The sequence below is a fragment of the Aythya marila genome (genome assembly GCF_965140915.1).
Source record: "Aythya marila genome assembly, chromosome: 4".
Lineage (NCBI taxonomy): Eukaryota > Metazoa > Chordata > Aves > Anseriformes > Anatidae > Aythya > Aythya marila.
Window position 1 is genome coordinate 2339387 of NC_139045.1, and position 16735 is coordinate 2356121.

The window sequence follows — 16735 nt, forward strand, 5'->3', positions numbered from 1 at the left end:
AATTTCTCAATAAAAGGAGGCTTTTTTCCAAATCTCCAATCAAGTCTGATCTGAAAAAGGGCAGTACTTGAGTTTTTGCTCTGGGTACGATTCTTCTCCTTTTTGAAATGGCATGATAATACTCTTTAACTGTACATCTATGACCTGATGCATTTCCTCTGGCTACTAGTTTATAGAGATTTGTTCTCCATTTTACCTAAAATTACTTGCTTTTACGATGAAGTAACCTACTGGAACCTCTGAAATGGCTCATTTCAAATTTGTCAGCCTCACTTGATGATCTGGCTTGATTTTATTGGAGAACATATTGCCCTTTGATGTAACCATTTGAGAGAAGTGAGTATAATAACAACATTACCAGAATGTGAGAGGAAAAAAAGAAGATTAGCAAACTTACCATGGGCATTGCCATTTTGCATTGAATCTTTCAGCTTCCTTCGCTGGACAACCTACTGCGCTGCCTTCAAGTGCTGGGAAAGATAATAAAGCAATGTTAAGCTGGAGGATTTTATGGATTGGAGGGGTTTTGAAGCCATCTTCAAAGACAAAACAGGCTTAATTTCCCTCTACTCTAAGTTTGAAACCTGTAGGACATGCAGGGGGCAGCAACAGTCTGACCTCTGGTTAAACAAATGAGTGTGGTTTAAAGCAAAAACATTTGCCATGCAATTCCCTTTCCATTTTACAGAAACTTTCAGTTCCTGTTAAGAAACACAATCAAACACTGAAGTGAGCTCCCTTGATAATGCAAGATAGCATCATGAAGAAGGCAGAAGGGTCAAAAAAGTTAAGCTCTGCTAGAGAAGTAGGAAACATCTCAGAAGTATTAAGAAGCAACACTTAATCCTTGTGATTATTAAAGCACATCCTTGCCTGTCAAGATTTTGTGAACTGCACTTTTCAGAATGACCAATGAAAGCACGGAAGTCTCCACAGCCCTGCCAAGGAAGGCTGGTTGAGAGAAATTTCCTAGTGAGCCTTCTTTTTGTTAGAGAACAAAGAAAATGTGGCATTGACCCAGATTTATGTGAGCCTACTCCATTGCAGGGAATCCAGTTCTAGCACAGTTACACTTTCTACATACTGCATCCAGATGTTTAATTCCAAACAAATGAAGATAAAAGGGGACCTATAAAACTATCATGTTGATTAACTCTAATATGGGGTTTCCTTAAAATAGAAGCTTTACTAGATCGTTGGAAGAAAATGCAAAGGCGGCTGTGTGGTACAAGGATTTCACTTGTATCTCTGTCAAGAAATATTGCAAAATGTTTAGATACCACTTCCCCAATTTTAAGGCATTATTTACTTTGCCCAAAAGGAATACAAGAAAACAATATTATCACTTTGCAGAAAGATATGGTCTTACTTACAGTACAAGCAAGTATGACTTCTACCTGTTCAGGTTCCATCTTCCTCTCCCCAAGAACAGCACAGTGAAACAGATGGGCAAGGCTAGATTGGGAAGGGACAATGACTGCCATCTACCATCTTGCTCCCACCTATCTGCAAAGCTTCTGGGACCAGCTCTGTGTTTATGGAGTCCACAGGGACTTGGGCGTTTGTAGCTGCTGGCAAAAGTGCTGTGCCTGCCCGGCAGCCACTCTGTGCTGAAGTTGGTGCTCATCAGTATCCTATTGATTTAGACTTCCTGGTTTCTGATTTTTACAGAGTGGGGTGGCAATGGAAAGGCTTGTAAAGGGGAAAATATAGGAAATGAGAGACACAGCTGGTGTATAGTTGCTAGAAGCAATGTGAAAGGACAGCAGGAGCAAGTGGACAATTTAAGATTCCAGTTACCTATTTCAGAAGAGGTTATAGGAAAAACAGCAACAAATGATGAGAAAAGCAATGAAATCAAAAAGTTCTGTATGCTGAGAATATGATTTTATAAATATCTTGTCACAGACAAAAGGTGCCCAAGAGAGCCATGATTCTGCTCTGTCCTTCTACATTTGGATATTTTGGACATTGCCATTTTTTACCACTGACAGCAGGAACAGGAACAGAAAAATTTAGTAGCTGCTGTAGTTTCCTTGTTACCCGCCCCAGACAGAAAGTTTCAGAAGCTTTGATTTAAACATATGGAGGCACCCACTTGGAAGCCACTGATTATATCCATCATAACACAAACACACCCATTCTGAAAACTGAAGGACAGACCTGAATTTTGAATATATCACCTCTGTTCCAATCTCTTTTATGACGGAATGTGTGTTAAAAAAATAATAATAATTCCACCACAAAGCATCTACATCACTTTGGTTTTAAGCAGTAAATTTAAAGTATAAATTTGAGATAGGAGTGGGAGTTCAGAATTTAGAGATAAATGTCTGTGATGAGAATTTGAAGGAATTTTTATTTTTGTGACAAGGTTACCCCAGAAAATGATTTCCAATGGCAGTAAAGGAGCAAAAAACCACTCTGATTAAACCTCAGTACATCCAAATCCATAAATTAAAGAAGATAAATAAGGTGGCCTCCATTATTCCAGCTCTTAAATATTTTAAAACCAAGTGCCCACCAACAAGTTGTTGTTATTTGTGGTGGTTTTTGTTGTGTTTTTTTTTTTTTTTTGTGTGTGTTTCGCTTTTTTTATTTTTATTTTTTAAATAAAGAAGCAATTCTGAACAACCAAGAAACAAGTTAAAGCTAACACATACCATTAAAAGTAAATGTAGCTGTTAATGTTACTTAGCCATAATTATGCATTTGTACTGTGACAAAGATGGGGAGACTTTATTTTTTGTTGTTGCTGTTTTGTTTTGTTTGGCTTTTTTTGGCATGGCCTAAGCGTTACTTGAGATGAAATTGTAAATAACAGTCTCCGTGTTTTACTGTTAGTGACGTGCAGCACAATGACTGACACCAATACAGTTTGCTGCAGTACAGATCACTGAACATGAATATTTTATCAACATACTATTTTAATTTTGACGTTGTCCCCTTAAAGCTTTGAGATGGTTTCCCGTTCAATATTTAATTATTTTTTTTTTGGTGATCAATCAAAGCTATATGATAGATCCATCCACAAGACATGCAGACCCTTATGTACGAGGGAAATGGAACCAGCAAAGAAAGCCGCACGCTCAGCCTTTTCTTCTGACTACCGCGTCTCATCAAAGGGCTGCCTTTACTGACTTTGCTTGGGGACAACCACACTATTGCAGCTGAACAGATTAAAAAAAGAATTATAATAGTGAAAGCTGTCATTTAGGTGTATTTTATGGTGTGGCCTGCATCAACAGGAAGAGGAAATGTTGATGGATGTCACACAGATTCACCATTTTTTTCCAGAAAAACAAACAAACAAAAAACTATTGCTACAGCCATTAAATTCTCGTTCAAATGATAAACAAGCAGTTGCAATGTTGCTAGTGTTGATATTGCTCTCACATTACAAACACAGCAGAAGGACCATTCCCTAGCAAGACAATTGTACCTGGCTGTTCAGAAATACCTACCACAGTTTTCCTTTTAATGGGCAGGTGGCCTGGGAGAGGACAGGAGAGTTACAAATTAAAGTAAGCATTCCTATCGTGCTGTTTGTTTTAGAAACTGCGTCAAAACTCCTTCATCTATAGCTGGCAGATTACCTTCTCCTGATTCCAAGACTGAACAGCCTTCCTCCAAGAGATTTATTTTGCTGAAAATGCTTAAGCTTTTGAAAAATTAGAACTGATAAGAAATAAACTGTCAAGCCTTCTGCTGCACAGCTGGAAGTGCCACAGGCTATTGCATGCAACCTGCAAGGAGGGATCTTTGTCTGCAGCAGGGCTAGTGCCAGGAGGCTGCCCCATCCCTATAACCACAGGGAATACCCACTCTTGATTTGGGCACAGGCTGGATTTTCTCCTTCTAAGATTTGTCAGCAGACCTGGTTAGTATTGCTAAAAAATCCTTCAGCATCAGTAATGATTTATATTAGAGACCCTCAGTGATTTCCCAAATAGTCTGTAAATCTTTTCTGCAGATAACACCGATATAGGACAGTAATCACTGTCCTATAGGTAATGACTGCAGCCATGCTGCTACAGCACCTGCATCTGGTCTCCATGCCTAATCCCTTCAATCTTCCTCACCCAGGTCCTGCTGGAGAGCTGGAAGGAACTACATTAACTCACCAATATGGTCCTGGTTAAAATAAACCCTACTTTTCACTAATGCTCTTCATTTTGAATTCACACTTCCATGGCATCATTGCTCCTAGAGCACCTAACAAAAAGCTGCTTTCTGAATTCTCAAGCAATGTTATTAGGCAGATAGCCATAAGTAGCTGGTAAATTTGGTGCAATATCACCCCATTCATCTCATTCAGCTGAAACTAGCTGAACCTTTACTGGAACAGATGCAGTCCTCTGTGCTGAATGAAATGCAATTAGACTCCTGATTGTTTTTTGACTTTGGGACAGAGTAATTAAATAGTAGCAGAAGCAGATCAGACAAATTGGACATTGCACTCAAAAAGAAAAAATAAATTCTTTTGTTTGCAATAAACATATTACATATAAGTGCAAAACATGACTTTTTTTCTTGCTTCAGATAAACCCACATACCCTCCTGGACCTCACACTAAGACAGCTATTCAAGGGAAATGCTGAACAGACGCAAGTAATAGCTCTGTAATAAAAAATAGATCTGCAGATAGAGCCGGCTGTGTTCAGCATCATCAGAGCCCTTCCTATTAATTATTTATATAGCACTATAGATTAGCATAGTACTTCACAGAAATAAATATGAAAAAGAAGAAGTCCCATCTCACTAACACAGGGCAATGGCTGAAGCTTGGGTCACCTTGTTAGGAGTGGTGAGGGTCTTCAGCAGGCACTTGGAATTACATCATTTGTACGTCACATTATATAAAAAATGTCAGAAAAGTAAGTCTGTGAGGAAAAAGGAAAGGAAAGAAAGTCTGTGAGGGTTAAGAGTTGCCCATTGATCCAGGCCTGGTTAACATCTGTTCAAATCAGTTTTGGCACAGGGTAAATAGTACGAGTGATTTTAAAATCCCATTAAGGATTTGACTAAGTTTAACCCGTATACTCCTTTTAAGATCTGACAAGTCAATAATGTAAATTCTTTATAATCTCTACACTATAGCATTAATGAATTTTCTATTAAAATTCTGTTAAAAACTTGTGAAGTGGGCTGAAATCCGCAGCAAACAGAAATCAATGAACACTTTACTGAGATTATAAATTCATCACTGTGTTGTGTTTTAATAAGCGCAGATACATGTACAGCTGATTAGATTGTCCCCTTTACAGCAGAAATTTGTGCTCCAAACCAAAAAGATAAAACTGAAGAACCCAGAATCCTGCTCTTGCACTGACAGTGCAGTTAGTTAGTCAGTGAAGTTAGGCTGCTCATCACCTCTTTTAAATTCAGTTTTTATATCAGAAAAATAGTGACTAGCTACTTCCACTAGCCTTGTGATGGTTACTGGGATTTACAATTTCATAGTAGTGCTATGAAGATTGTATTGACTTTGAAGATTGCCAAGACTACCTCAGGCACTGTCAGATGTTTTCTTAGCATAGATTTCAGGGAGGAAATGAGCAGGAAGAGGCAATCAAACATCCATCCTGAGAACATCTGCTTCCAGTGGAAAGAAATACTGCCTTGCTTTCTTTCATTCTTTCTTTCTTTTTTTTTTTTTTTTTTTTTTTTCCTACACATCTACAGCTGGAAAGCAAAACTACTACTTTGTAGTCCTTCAACTTTCCACAGACCACCAGCAAATTGCTGCACAGAACAGCTTGGGAATGAACCTCAGAGCTGTATAACTGCAAAAACATTAAAGACAGATGTTAGGAACAAAAATGTATAAATGCATTAAAAGACTTCTTGGTATTAATAACAAGTAGCTACCAAAGAACCTTTAGAAAACTGTCTTAAAGTGAAAAATACAGGGGAAAGCTTCATTGAATCTTAAAATAATTTGGGACGGAAGCAATTTATGGAGGTGATTTATTCTAAACTCCTGCTCAAAGCAGAGGTAACTTGAAAGATAGATCAGTCCATGCAGGGTCTTGTCCATGCCTGATTTTTGTATCTCAAAGTACAGAAATTTCCCAGCCTCTCTGGGCAATCTGTCCCAGACGAAAACACTATTACTAAGCAGTGTATATAAACAGCATACGTAGGAAGATTTACTCTAACATATCTACACTTACATATTTGCATATATTTTGTATCTGCAGTATATACAAATAAATAATAATGTATATATAGGCAGCATATATATAGTTTATGCCCACACACACAAAAGAGAGAAAAAGCTGCAGCAGTGGCACTACTACCCAGCACTAGATTCCATTCCCAAATGAATAATGACTTTGAGTAATGGAAAGTTAGCCCGTTTTTGACAAGATTCTCAGTCATATCCTTCATATGGCGATGGGGCAGAGCAACCTTGGCCGTGTAGTCCTGGGATGCCTGCCACCAGCACATCCTTCTGCATCAGAAGTGCTTCCCAGAATGGTTCTGGGGAAAAGAAAAAATTTAGGATGACAGCAAATTATAGATACATTGAAAAGCAGAAACACCTAACTCCCCCTCCTTCACTTGATCTCCCTCTAAACTGTGGGAAGTACTACATCCTTTTTCATCCACTGTGGAAAGGCTTTGTAGTAATTTGGGATTAGACTCCCCCACAGCTCAAGTTAGTGGAGCACCCCACAGGATGGGGACCCTGACCACAGAGATCTCTGCCATAGAAGTGGGAACTCCAGTTTCTAAGATCTTGAGTTTCGCTCGTTTAAAAAAATCACATTCATTATACTGTCTCTGGAAGGCCACTTGCATGCCCAGGACCCTGAATGATATGTTGGGCTTCCTATTACCCAGTGGGGTAATGCAAATCTTGGACCCATCCTCCACGTCTACTGACGTTCTCAGATTCCTTCAGCAATTTCTGGGAGGGACCCTGAAACATCTCCAAAAGTAAGGAAATTTGGTTCATTTTTGTGGAAAATATGTTTAGAGTTGATATAAGGACATTTTGATTATTTTAGGTTTCATCCTAAACAATGTCTGTTTCACAAAATGTTAGGCTTTTCCTCCAAAAACAAATGTTAGGTTTTCACCAGCTGTTCACACAGACAGTAGTCCCTTCCTTAACAAATGCTCTTCATATCCCTAACACCACTAGCTGTGGGGTGAGCAACTTCACAAACAAGAGATGCACCTGTGACTGGGTATAAAATGCTAGACAAAGGTTAAGGGCTGCATCTTAATTCCTTTAATTAATCCATTATTTGGTTTCACTAAAATTCCCACCCTGTATTTTCCAAGAAGGGGTTTACCTATCCCTTTACCTGCATATGCACACACATATGCAGAGTTGCATGTATCTGCCTCACTATAAACAGCCCCCAGCACTGACCACATTTGCATCACTTTTCCCCAATAAGATGTATGAGATTAGATTTTGTTGGCTCAATTAATATGGCATCTGTCCTCTGCACCCTATAAATCATCACACATGCAACAAGGGCTCATGTTCTCGCAGTAGTATTGATCCACAGATCTTTGGGTTAGGAGTAAAGCCTCTGTAATTACTTTGGATGACTTTTTTTTTTTTTTTTTTTTTTTTTTTTAACCATGTCTTGGGAACACTTGCTACCATGCTTAGTTAGATTTGGAGTTTTGGTCCCCCGAGAAACACCTTCTACCTCAGCCTGGCCTGCCCATGCTTGGCATCAAAATCAGAAAAAGTCATTCTTTTGCCTTCTCTAAGGATTTGATAACCTCTTCACTTTCCTTAGCCAGAGGTGTTTTGACCTTTAATTAAAAGGAAAATTTGTTGTCTTCCATTCAGAAGGCAGCAAATAATGAACTCATTAAAATGAGGTTAGTGTTCAGGCCTTAGAGCAATAAGAACTGAAGTCTCATTAGCAGCTAACAATCCAGAACATAGCACATAAATAAACCTAATATGGCAGAGCAAAATGCCTTGGTGCATTAAATTTGAGCAGAATCAAATGTTTACAGTCAATGATGTCTGGGGCATGAAGTTTTAATGTACTTAATAAAGGAAAGCAAATTGCTTCCTATTAGCCATGAAATGTTACTGCAGAAATCGCCCCAAAAAGTTTATTATGTAAATGAAGGATAGAGTTATAATTAACAAGGACATAGCAGGAAAATATCACTTCTGCTTAATAGATGCACCAATTATGAAGAATAAAGACATGACAACTTCAAAACTACAAAAGGTAATTATATGGATTAATGCAAGATACTGCTGAATGTAAATGCAATATAAAGAAGAAACTGTATCTTGTAGATGTCACAGAGAGAAGCCTTATTGACAAAACAAAGAATCAATTAATAAAATGAAGCCACAAGTTTGGAGAGATTCCTGGCAATGAAGTTTTTGTATTTGAAAGAATAACTTGGAATACTTAAGAAAAACAAAACAAAAACAAACAAACAAACAAACAAAAAAGACTATTTGCTTAACCTGGGACTGAGACATGCCACCTTGTCCATGTGCAAACGTGCTCCGTGGTTCTTTTCTTGGGAAATGGTAATTATTTACCATGGTTAATTTAACTGTTCAACAAAACAGCAATGGTGAGTTACAGCTATTGATTTAATGCAACTCTATGCATTCAATGGCAAAATGCTAATTGCATTTTCACAAGCGAATAGACATCCTCTACTTACAACTCTTAAACCGCAGTACTTGGAGCAGAGGGAATAATCCCACTGACTCTGAGGAAAAAATGTATATTGGCAGATAAGAATTAAATGCTGTGGGAAGTGGAAATATCCAGGCAAAATCTTCTCTACAAGATTTGTCATGCTTTTTCTCCCACATTCCTCTCTTCTCCCCCCCAAAAAAATTATCTGAGTCCCAGGATCACCACATGAGGGGACAGGGATGGGGATGGGTGAGCCTCTGGGGAAGGAGGGCTGCCAAGGGGAGCCGGGGTGGCAAGACAGTGTGAATAGCTGTATTCACACCTGGTCTTCAGTGTGATTTCCAGCTGTTAAAATTCAATAATCCTTCTTCATCCTGCAAAACCCTTCTGTAATGCATTTAGAATACAATAAATACCCTCTGCATCTCGAGTCCCGGAAAGGTTTCTAGCACCGGATGGCAGGGACACACAGATCCTCCAGGCGGCACCATCCAGGAACCCCAGAGACGCTGTTCCTGCCCATGCAACAGCTATCCTTGCTTCAGCATTACAAACAAACAGGCAAACAAGCAGACAAACAAACGACCTATGAATGTGCAAGAAGGCTGATGAAAGAAACTTGTCTGCTCTTTTCCAGCCACAGTACTTTTCTATGCTGTGTGCTGTTAAGGTCTGTACCTGCAGGAGACAAAGTTCTCATTATTTACTCTAGAATTACCAGTGAGAGTAGTGTGTGAGTAATTAGCAATATTGCTTGAAAATATATATTAATTAAAATAGGCATGATAGACCCTAATTACCTAAATGGGTACTGGTTTTGATATTAAGGATATGGAAGAAATCTCCCCTTCTATACAGACAGGCAAGCAGTGACAAAATGTTTGGACTCAGCTGACAATATCTTCTTAGAATTAAACAGGGGTGAGGTCATGAAAATGAAGTTTAGCCACATATCATCTAAATTGATATGCGTATATGGAAATTGCAATAAAACCAAGACTTCAGGAGCAAGCCAAATCCAGTCTGAGTGACAGGTTTGCCCTTTAGACAGACAAAAATGCTTGACACACTGCAGGTTACAGGATTTACATCTTAATCCTAACTCTGTGTTTTTAATGAGACCTCACTGGGATGGAAGGCTTCTGCCTGTCTTCCAGTTTTGTGATCTTATTGAGACATGAGTGTGAGGGAAATCGGAGAGAAAAAATAAACTGATATGATGTTTATTTCACATACTTTCTTGTACTATATGTTAAGCGATAATAATTTCTCAAGGTGATCTTTCTTCAAAGGAAAATTGAATTGATTTTGCTCAGCCCATCAGTCTTTCTCAACATATATAAAATGCTCTTTGTAGCTTGGAAAATTATGTTCGAAAATATAATGACTCAGATTCTATGCTTATGACCTTAATGTTGTCAGTTTATTGCCAGTTTTTATCAGCTGGGGATTTTCCTCAATGTTTTAACTAGCGGTGTTGTAAATGTCCAAGGTTTTATGTTTTGGTGACTATTTAGTTGTTATGTAGCATGCAGATAGAGTGACATGTGAAATTGTCACAGGAGTGAAATAATCAATTTATTAAATACCTGGCAATACAAGCTGGAAACCATACCACTATCTTAATATGCAATGCTCAAGCATACAGCTTACCGCTATTAGATTGCTTTATCCTTTCTTTTAGCAAGGTATGCAGCTATCACTGATAAACACTGTTTTACATCTTCCTTAACACCCAATAAATGTTTCTATTTAAACAAACAAACAAACAAGGAAGGAAGGCCACTTTCTGGCTATCTTTTTTATTACACTCCTGAGCTGCCTGGCACCCAAATGATGCCATTACAGAAGGGAACTCTTAGCTGAAGCTTTTGAGGAGACTTGTATTCCAATATTCCAACATGCATGGTGTTTAAGTGTACATTGTAATTAGCATGTAGTCAGTACATTTAGGAAATTAATGGCCTACAACAAATGCTGACAGTAGCTGCAGTGAAAAGGAAATATGAGACATTGTGCCACCACAGACCTGTTTTGTTTAGCTCTAGTCCGGATTAACATTGCATAGGCCACCTATCTGCAGATCAGCCTCTTAACCCACTGATTCACCATTTACAGTGGACTAACTATATGACTGACTATGCTTTTGGTTACAAGTCACTCATTTGTTCTTTCCTCCCTTTCCGTCTTTTGCTTTTTCTTTTCTTTTCTCTTTTTTTAAATTTTTTCTTTTATTTCTTCCTTTCTTTCTTGCCATATACCAGTAGGTTGAGCAAAAAAAAATGGTGCTATTTTCCTGTACTGTTAAGTGAAATTCCTAATGAACATATGAAATGTAATCTTTTCAAATGAAAGAAAACATTAGGTGGACTTGGACTGTGTGTAAGCCACTTCGTTCACTTTGTATTTGAACTGTGCAAGAACATGAACATTCAATCAATAGAAATGTTATTAATAGATAATGGGAAAAGTTCTCAAGAGCCACGTAATGGAGACATGGAAAATTGATGAAAATAGAGCTTATAACCCATTCAACATTGGCAAAACCAATAGGGAGACAAATGCACTATCCATCTTGCATATGTAGCACGTCCAGATTATGTGGGCTGGTGATTCAAAGCAGACATCTGAGCAGCAAGGACTATCTTTAGAAGCAGTTCAGAGCTGACAACCTAACAATAGAGGTGGATAGCTCATGCAGGCTGAACCACTATCTTCTTCTCTGTTGGTTGGAAATATGTCCATGAAAAACTGGGTAGGTGATGAAGACCTTTTCCTCTGTTTTGTTTAAACTAGTCTTATCTTTTTCATGAAGAGAATAAAAATAAACAGGGATTTAATTTCAGACATGAGAAAAATGGACGTTACTTCTACCATAAGTTAAAATTGGAGTTTCACACTTAATCCTGAATTAGGTCTTAAGAAACAATCAAACAATGAAACAAAATCAAAACAAAATCAAAACAGTTTCTGCAGGTAAGTAAATCCTAATGCCTCCACATCTGGATGGCAGGCAGTATTCCTGATTTTACTCTGTAGATTAAGCACATTTTATCATTTTATTAATAACCCGAAATAAGTGTGACTTAGAGATTTAGTATATTGCAGACTCTCAATTGACTGGATTCAAGTCCTGCCATAGATCATTGCAAATAATACGTAGTATCTTTGTCCATGTTATAAAACCATCATGTACTTCAGTACTTAGATGCTACTACTAGAATTGCTAGATCATCAAACTCTGATGCAGAAAATTAGGCTAACTGTAATAGTCTTAAACGAAGGAAGGAAGGAAGGAAGGAAGGAAGGAAGGAAGGAAGGAAGGAAGGAAGGAAGGAAGGAAGGAAGGAAGGAAGGAAAGGAGGGAAAAAATAAGAATGACCCTAAAATAAAATGTGAAACATTTAATAAGATCTTCTTTGTTGTATCTTCTCAGCTGGACACAATTTTTAAAATGAGGCATACAAAAAAATAATATTCATTTTTCTAAATGCATGTTAATTTCTTATTTATTTCAGGCTTTACTAGAGACTCAAAATTTACTGCGCACTCAGGTTGCAAATTTTACCTTCAACCTTGGATTTTCAGGAAAATTTTACCACACAGGTAAGAAGGAACTTCATGCTCTCAGGTAGCTACAGATAAATAGGTGACAGGATTTTAAACCTAGCTTTAAACATGCCCTTTTAAAATAAAACAATAACTCAGCGGAGCAGTCTCCAATATGTGCTCCAATATTTTAACATCCAGGGTCTCATTCACTGCCCACTGGAACAATGGTAGGCAATGGATGAGGTTCTTAGGTAGGCTATGGATGAGGTTCTTAGGAATACGTAGATGTCATTGGTGCTTTTCTGAAAGATGTGTGGTAGTAAACCTTAGGGTTATAAAGAAAGCAAAGGAACTGCTAAGATCTCCATAATTCTGTACAATGCAGAACAGCAGAGAAGACATACTAGGGTTTTACCACTATGGCAGGTATGATGAAATATAAAACACTGGAAAAAAAAAAAGGTCTCATAACCCCTAAAGAGACAGAAGTATTTTAACAGGATAAATTTGATTTTGCTAAGACTAAAGGTAATCTAGCTCAGTGGTCTGCAATTGGGAGGGATGACAAAGGTAGAATCATTCAATTCAGAAATTCATTCTTATTGCAAGAAAAAGGAAAACAGGATGAAAAGAAATTTGTATTAAATGGATATTGAAACCCTGCTTCCTTTGTACTGCATGCAATAAAATGTTGCACACAAGCACCACGTCTCTGTGGAGATTAGGTGCTTTTACATCTCCTGTTTATGACTCCTTTCTCTCTGTTGGTCCATTTATCCATAGTGTAATGTCCCCCCTTTGTTTTTTTTTCTCCTCTGTCCCTTCACCTGCTCCTTAGCGATTTGGTGCTGCTCCACTCAGGCTTCCTTCTGCTGTTGCTGAGCCATATTGCTCCCTAGTGCTGCCAAGGCAAAAAAAAAAAAAAAAAAAAAAAGACACACATTTAGTGACTCACTGAAATGATGGAAACATCTACTGTCCTTCTCCTTTCCAAGCCTTATACTGTACTCTTCTCACCTTTGAAGACCAACTCCAAAATTCTCAGCTGTCAACACATTCAGCCACATCTAATGACACTCCTTGCCTGAATGATGCTAGGGAGGCCAAGAAGCTTATTTAGAGGAGAGGTGGAGGCACTGGAGCAGCAAGAAGATGAAAGAAGTTTAAAAGCTAAGAATGATGCAGTCCAAGCTCTAACAGGCCACAAAGTAGCTGCAGATCAGGGCAGCCAGCTGAATGTCCCCCACTGCAGCATAGGTGCAGCAATACTCCCTTTTTCACCAGTATTTGAATGCAATGCAGGTGAGCTCATCCACCTCTTATGTCTCCATTTCACTACGAGTTAGAAGAGTACAAAAGACCCTGGGAGAGGGGGACATGATTAGCCTTTTGAAGGATAAGTAGAGAGAAGGAAACCAAAATTATTTATTTGTATCACTGTTGTTCTCAGGCACCACTGAAAGTCCAGGATGTTTTCCCCTCATGCAGACACATAATGCTAGGCAACTGCTGCCCAGGAAACCTTACAGACTAAAGATGTAGGTTGCAGGGTCTGAGAAAAATGAGAGGTAGAGAGAGATGGAATTACTTGCCCGGAGTCATATAACAAGCCAGTGGCAGACCTGTGATTAGAGAGCAACTTCGGAGACAGACCTTCAGTATTCTGCTCACTTCATCTTGACCTGCCTGTATAGTTATTCCTTCTGGAGATTAATTGGACATACACGTAATACAGCAAAATAAACAAAAATAGCCCAAGGCTCTGAGCCACTCTAAAGCAGGAAAGCAGGATGCTGCTATATTGTGGCCATCTACAGAGTAAAGCTGGCATCAGTCTTTTCAGTGGCCACCACAGAGAAAGATAATTCAAGAAAGGGAGGAGGTGGGAAAGGAGATAATTTATTACAAATATTACAACATCCTGAGCAGTGGCTGGCACAAAATACGCAGCCTTCCTACCAAATCAATCCCCTGACCTTCCCATAGATTTTTTCTTTGTCAGTCCCAATGGCCTCCATATGCCATTACTGTTTCTTAGTGAAGCCTGTTCATACCAGTCCACAGGTTCGCTTGCCCAGCTGATATAACACTGACCAATTTCAGATTTACTGCTGCTGTAGAGAAAATAGGCAAACGTGCAAGTGTGTATGTGCTCCGAAGGATCTCAAGGCTTACCAAAATAGCACAAAACTACTTAATGAGTTGAAGCATGCCATTGCCTCCATTAAGGGACACGCTTCTCTCTGTACTCAGTGAAGCATCTGAGATTTTAAGTGAGCACTTCATTTACAAGTCAGTGGCAGCATTTTGTCATATCAGCTTAGCGGAACGATTCCAAAGTATTCTCTATGCAATATATACTTTATTGACTCATTATAAATAAAACATGTAAAGGTATTCTTTAATTACTGTCAATGTAGTTTGTTTACCCAGAGAGGCTTTTAGTATCAGGTATTCAACATGCTTTATTAGCGCACTGAGATTGCTGTGCCTTATTGACTTCCTTAATGTGTAATTTTGCTCTCCTTTCGAAAAACTTGGATCATTTTAAAACTACAGGAGGGAGATGAGCATGGGACTGTGCTGGCAGATTATACAGTTATACATTTTCATCGAAAGATGTTGCTGACATCTGTACTACAAATACCAATCCTAGTTGGTATGCCTTCATACCAGTACAACTGACAAATCAGCCTCACTGCTCTGCATCTTAATGCCACCAATGTTTTCTTCTGTAGCACAGGTAAACTAAGCACTGTATACATGACAAAAAACAAACAAACAAAAAAAAAACAAAAACAAAAACAAAAAAACCTCTTGGTTATACAGTTTTACCAAATATCTTCCTCTTGTTTATGCTGTAGCAATAGAAATTATGATGTTCTCAGGATTTGCATTATTTGCACTTAAGATTTCTAAGATTATTGATAGCAACTTCAAACTTAGTTTCAGTTTTGAGCTCAAGAGACCCCTAAGCTACAGCTGTAACTTTAAAATGTAGTATTATTTATTATGTGCAATCAAACTTTGAATTATTACCTACCTCTGCAAAGTGCATACTGTCTCTCAAAGTAGATATATGTTCACCTCCTTGATTGTAGACCTGTTGCAATTTTCAGATTTCATATAAAAATTAAGGTAGGAAGTAACACAGAGAATACTGATTATACAAGAAATTAAAACTTCACAATTCCTTGTTTTGCTTTCAATACTTTGAATAAAGGATTGGGAAAAAATATTCAAACAATATAAGCACTTAATAAATGTTCCATTAAACCCTTGATTTTTTTAAATACATCCACTTAAGAATTTATAAAAATTAAACAACATTTTTTTAAAGGCTTGTGAAGAAAATTATCCTCCAAAAAGTGAAATCTCTACCAAGTGTTAAACTTCAAACCTTCCTGTTCTAGTTCTGACATTACAGGGCGCTTTTGTTTCTATAAACTTGAAAGTGTTATGCTTTACTTTGTTTTATCTTTGCTATAATAATTTTATAATAATGAAGAAAAACATAAATTGCAAAATTTGGTGAATTGTATCTAAATTCACAAATAAATTAGTATGGAAAAAATGTGATATTGGAATAATTTATTTCAAGAACCAAACTCTACTTTAAATGATGATAAGATATTAAATTATCCATTGACCTAAATCCTATGTCAAATGATCATAGTTCTTTATATACTTGAAATATGCACTTTTTTTTTTTTTCATAACTTCAGTTTTCTAGCTTTGGGTTACCAAAGTGCTCTTCAATGGCTACACAGACTTTTATCCTTTTCTCCCTGTTTTGAAACCCTACATTAAGTTTCTGCCCTCTGATCACCTTTCCTCAGGTGGGTGCAAGTGAACCACATACCCCAAGAAACAAGACAGCAGTCATTCAACAGATGCAACCTAGCAAACAAGGTTGTTTTCTCTTTTCCAGAAGCACTCCCATCCATGGGAGCAACTTTATGCATTCTTAGAACTTGCAGAGTGCTATGGGGGGGAGTAAATTCATTGACACTGGGAGAAAGTTTCAAAGTAATGCTCTCCTTGTGCAGCACCGTTCTTCAAAATACATTTGCAGATGTGAAAAATAAAGAGCTGAAGTTCGTGCACATCTCTATGTGTTCCTGCTTCATACCACAGAATTAAACAGTAACATCTATGGAATCTTTTCTTCCAATGCATTTTGCAAACATTGAGAGGCTTGTAAAAAGAAAGCTATGTTTGCCTCAGTAGACTGATATCGACAATGATTTCTTTGGAGCTAAATAAAAGTATTTAAATTAAACTGATAAAGGAGCAAGACAGGAGGCTGCAATAAACTCAATATTGTTCAGAAATCTGAGGGTGAATTTAGTGAAATGTAACTTTGCCTCCCCAGTTTGAAAAAGCACTGGAGATGTGTGCTGCGGACGGTGGAAGTAGCACTGTATAATTTCTCAAATGGAAGGTTTGCTTTGTTATAACCACACATGCTTGCTTCTGCCTGAAGCAGATACTCTTCACTAACACAGGAATTTTTATTCTTTTTACTTAGA

The 16735-nt window shown here is 37.9% G+C and overlaps 1 protein-coding gene across 3 annotated transcripts in view; it reads left to right on the top strand.

The window, feature by feature from the left end:
- LOC309877421 (bifunctional heparan sulfate N-deacetylase/N-sulfotransferase 4) overlaps positions 1 to 16735 on the top strand; it is a 107153-nt gene that overhangs the window by 34052 nt on the left and 56366 nt on the right. For all 3 annotated transcript variants that reach the window (XM_082758730.1, XM_082758732.1, XM_082758731.1), the window contains exon 3: positions 12170 to 12257. In XM_082758730.1, the coding sequence (XP_082614856.1) occupies positions 12170 to 12257 (88 nt within the window). The remainder of the gene's footprint in view (positions 1 to 12169; positions 12258 to 16735) is intronic.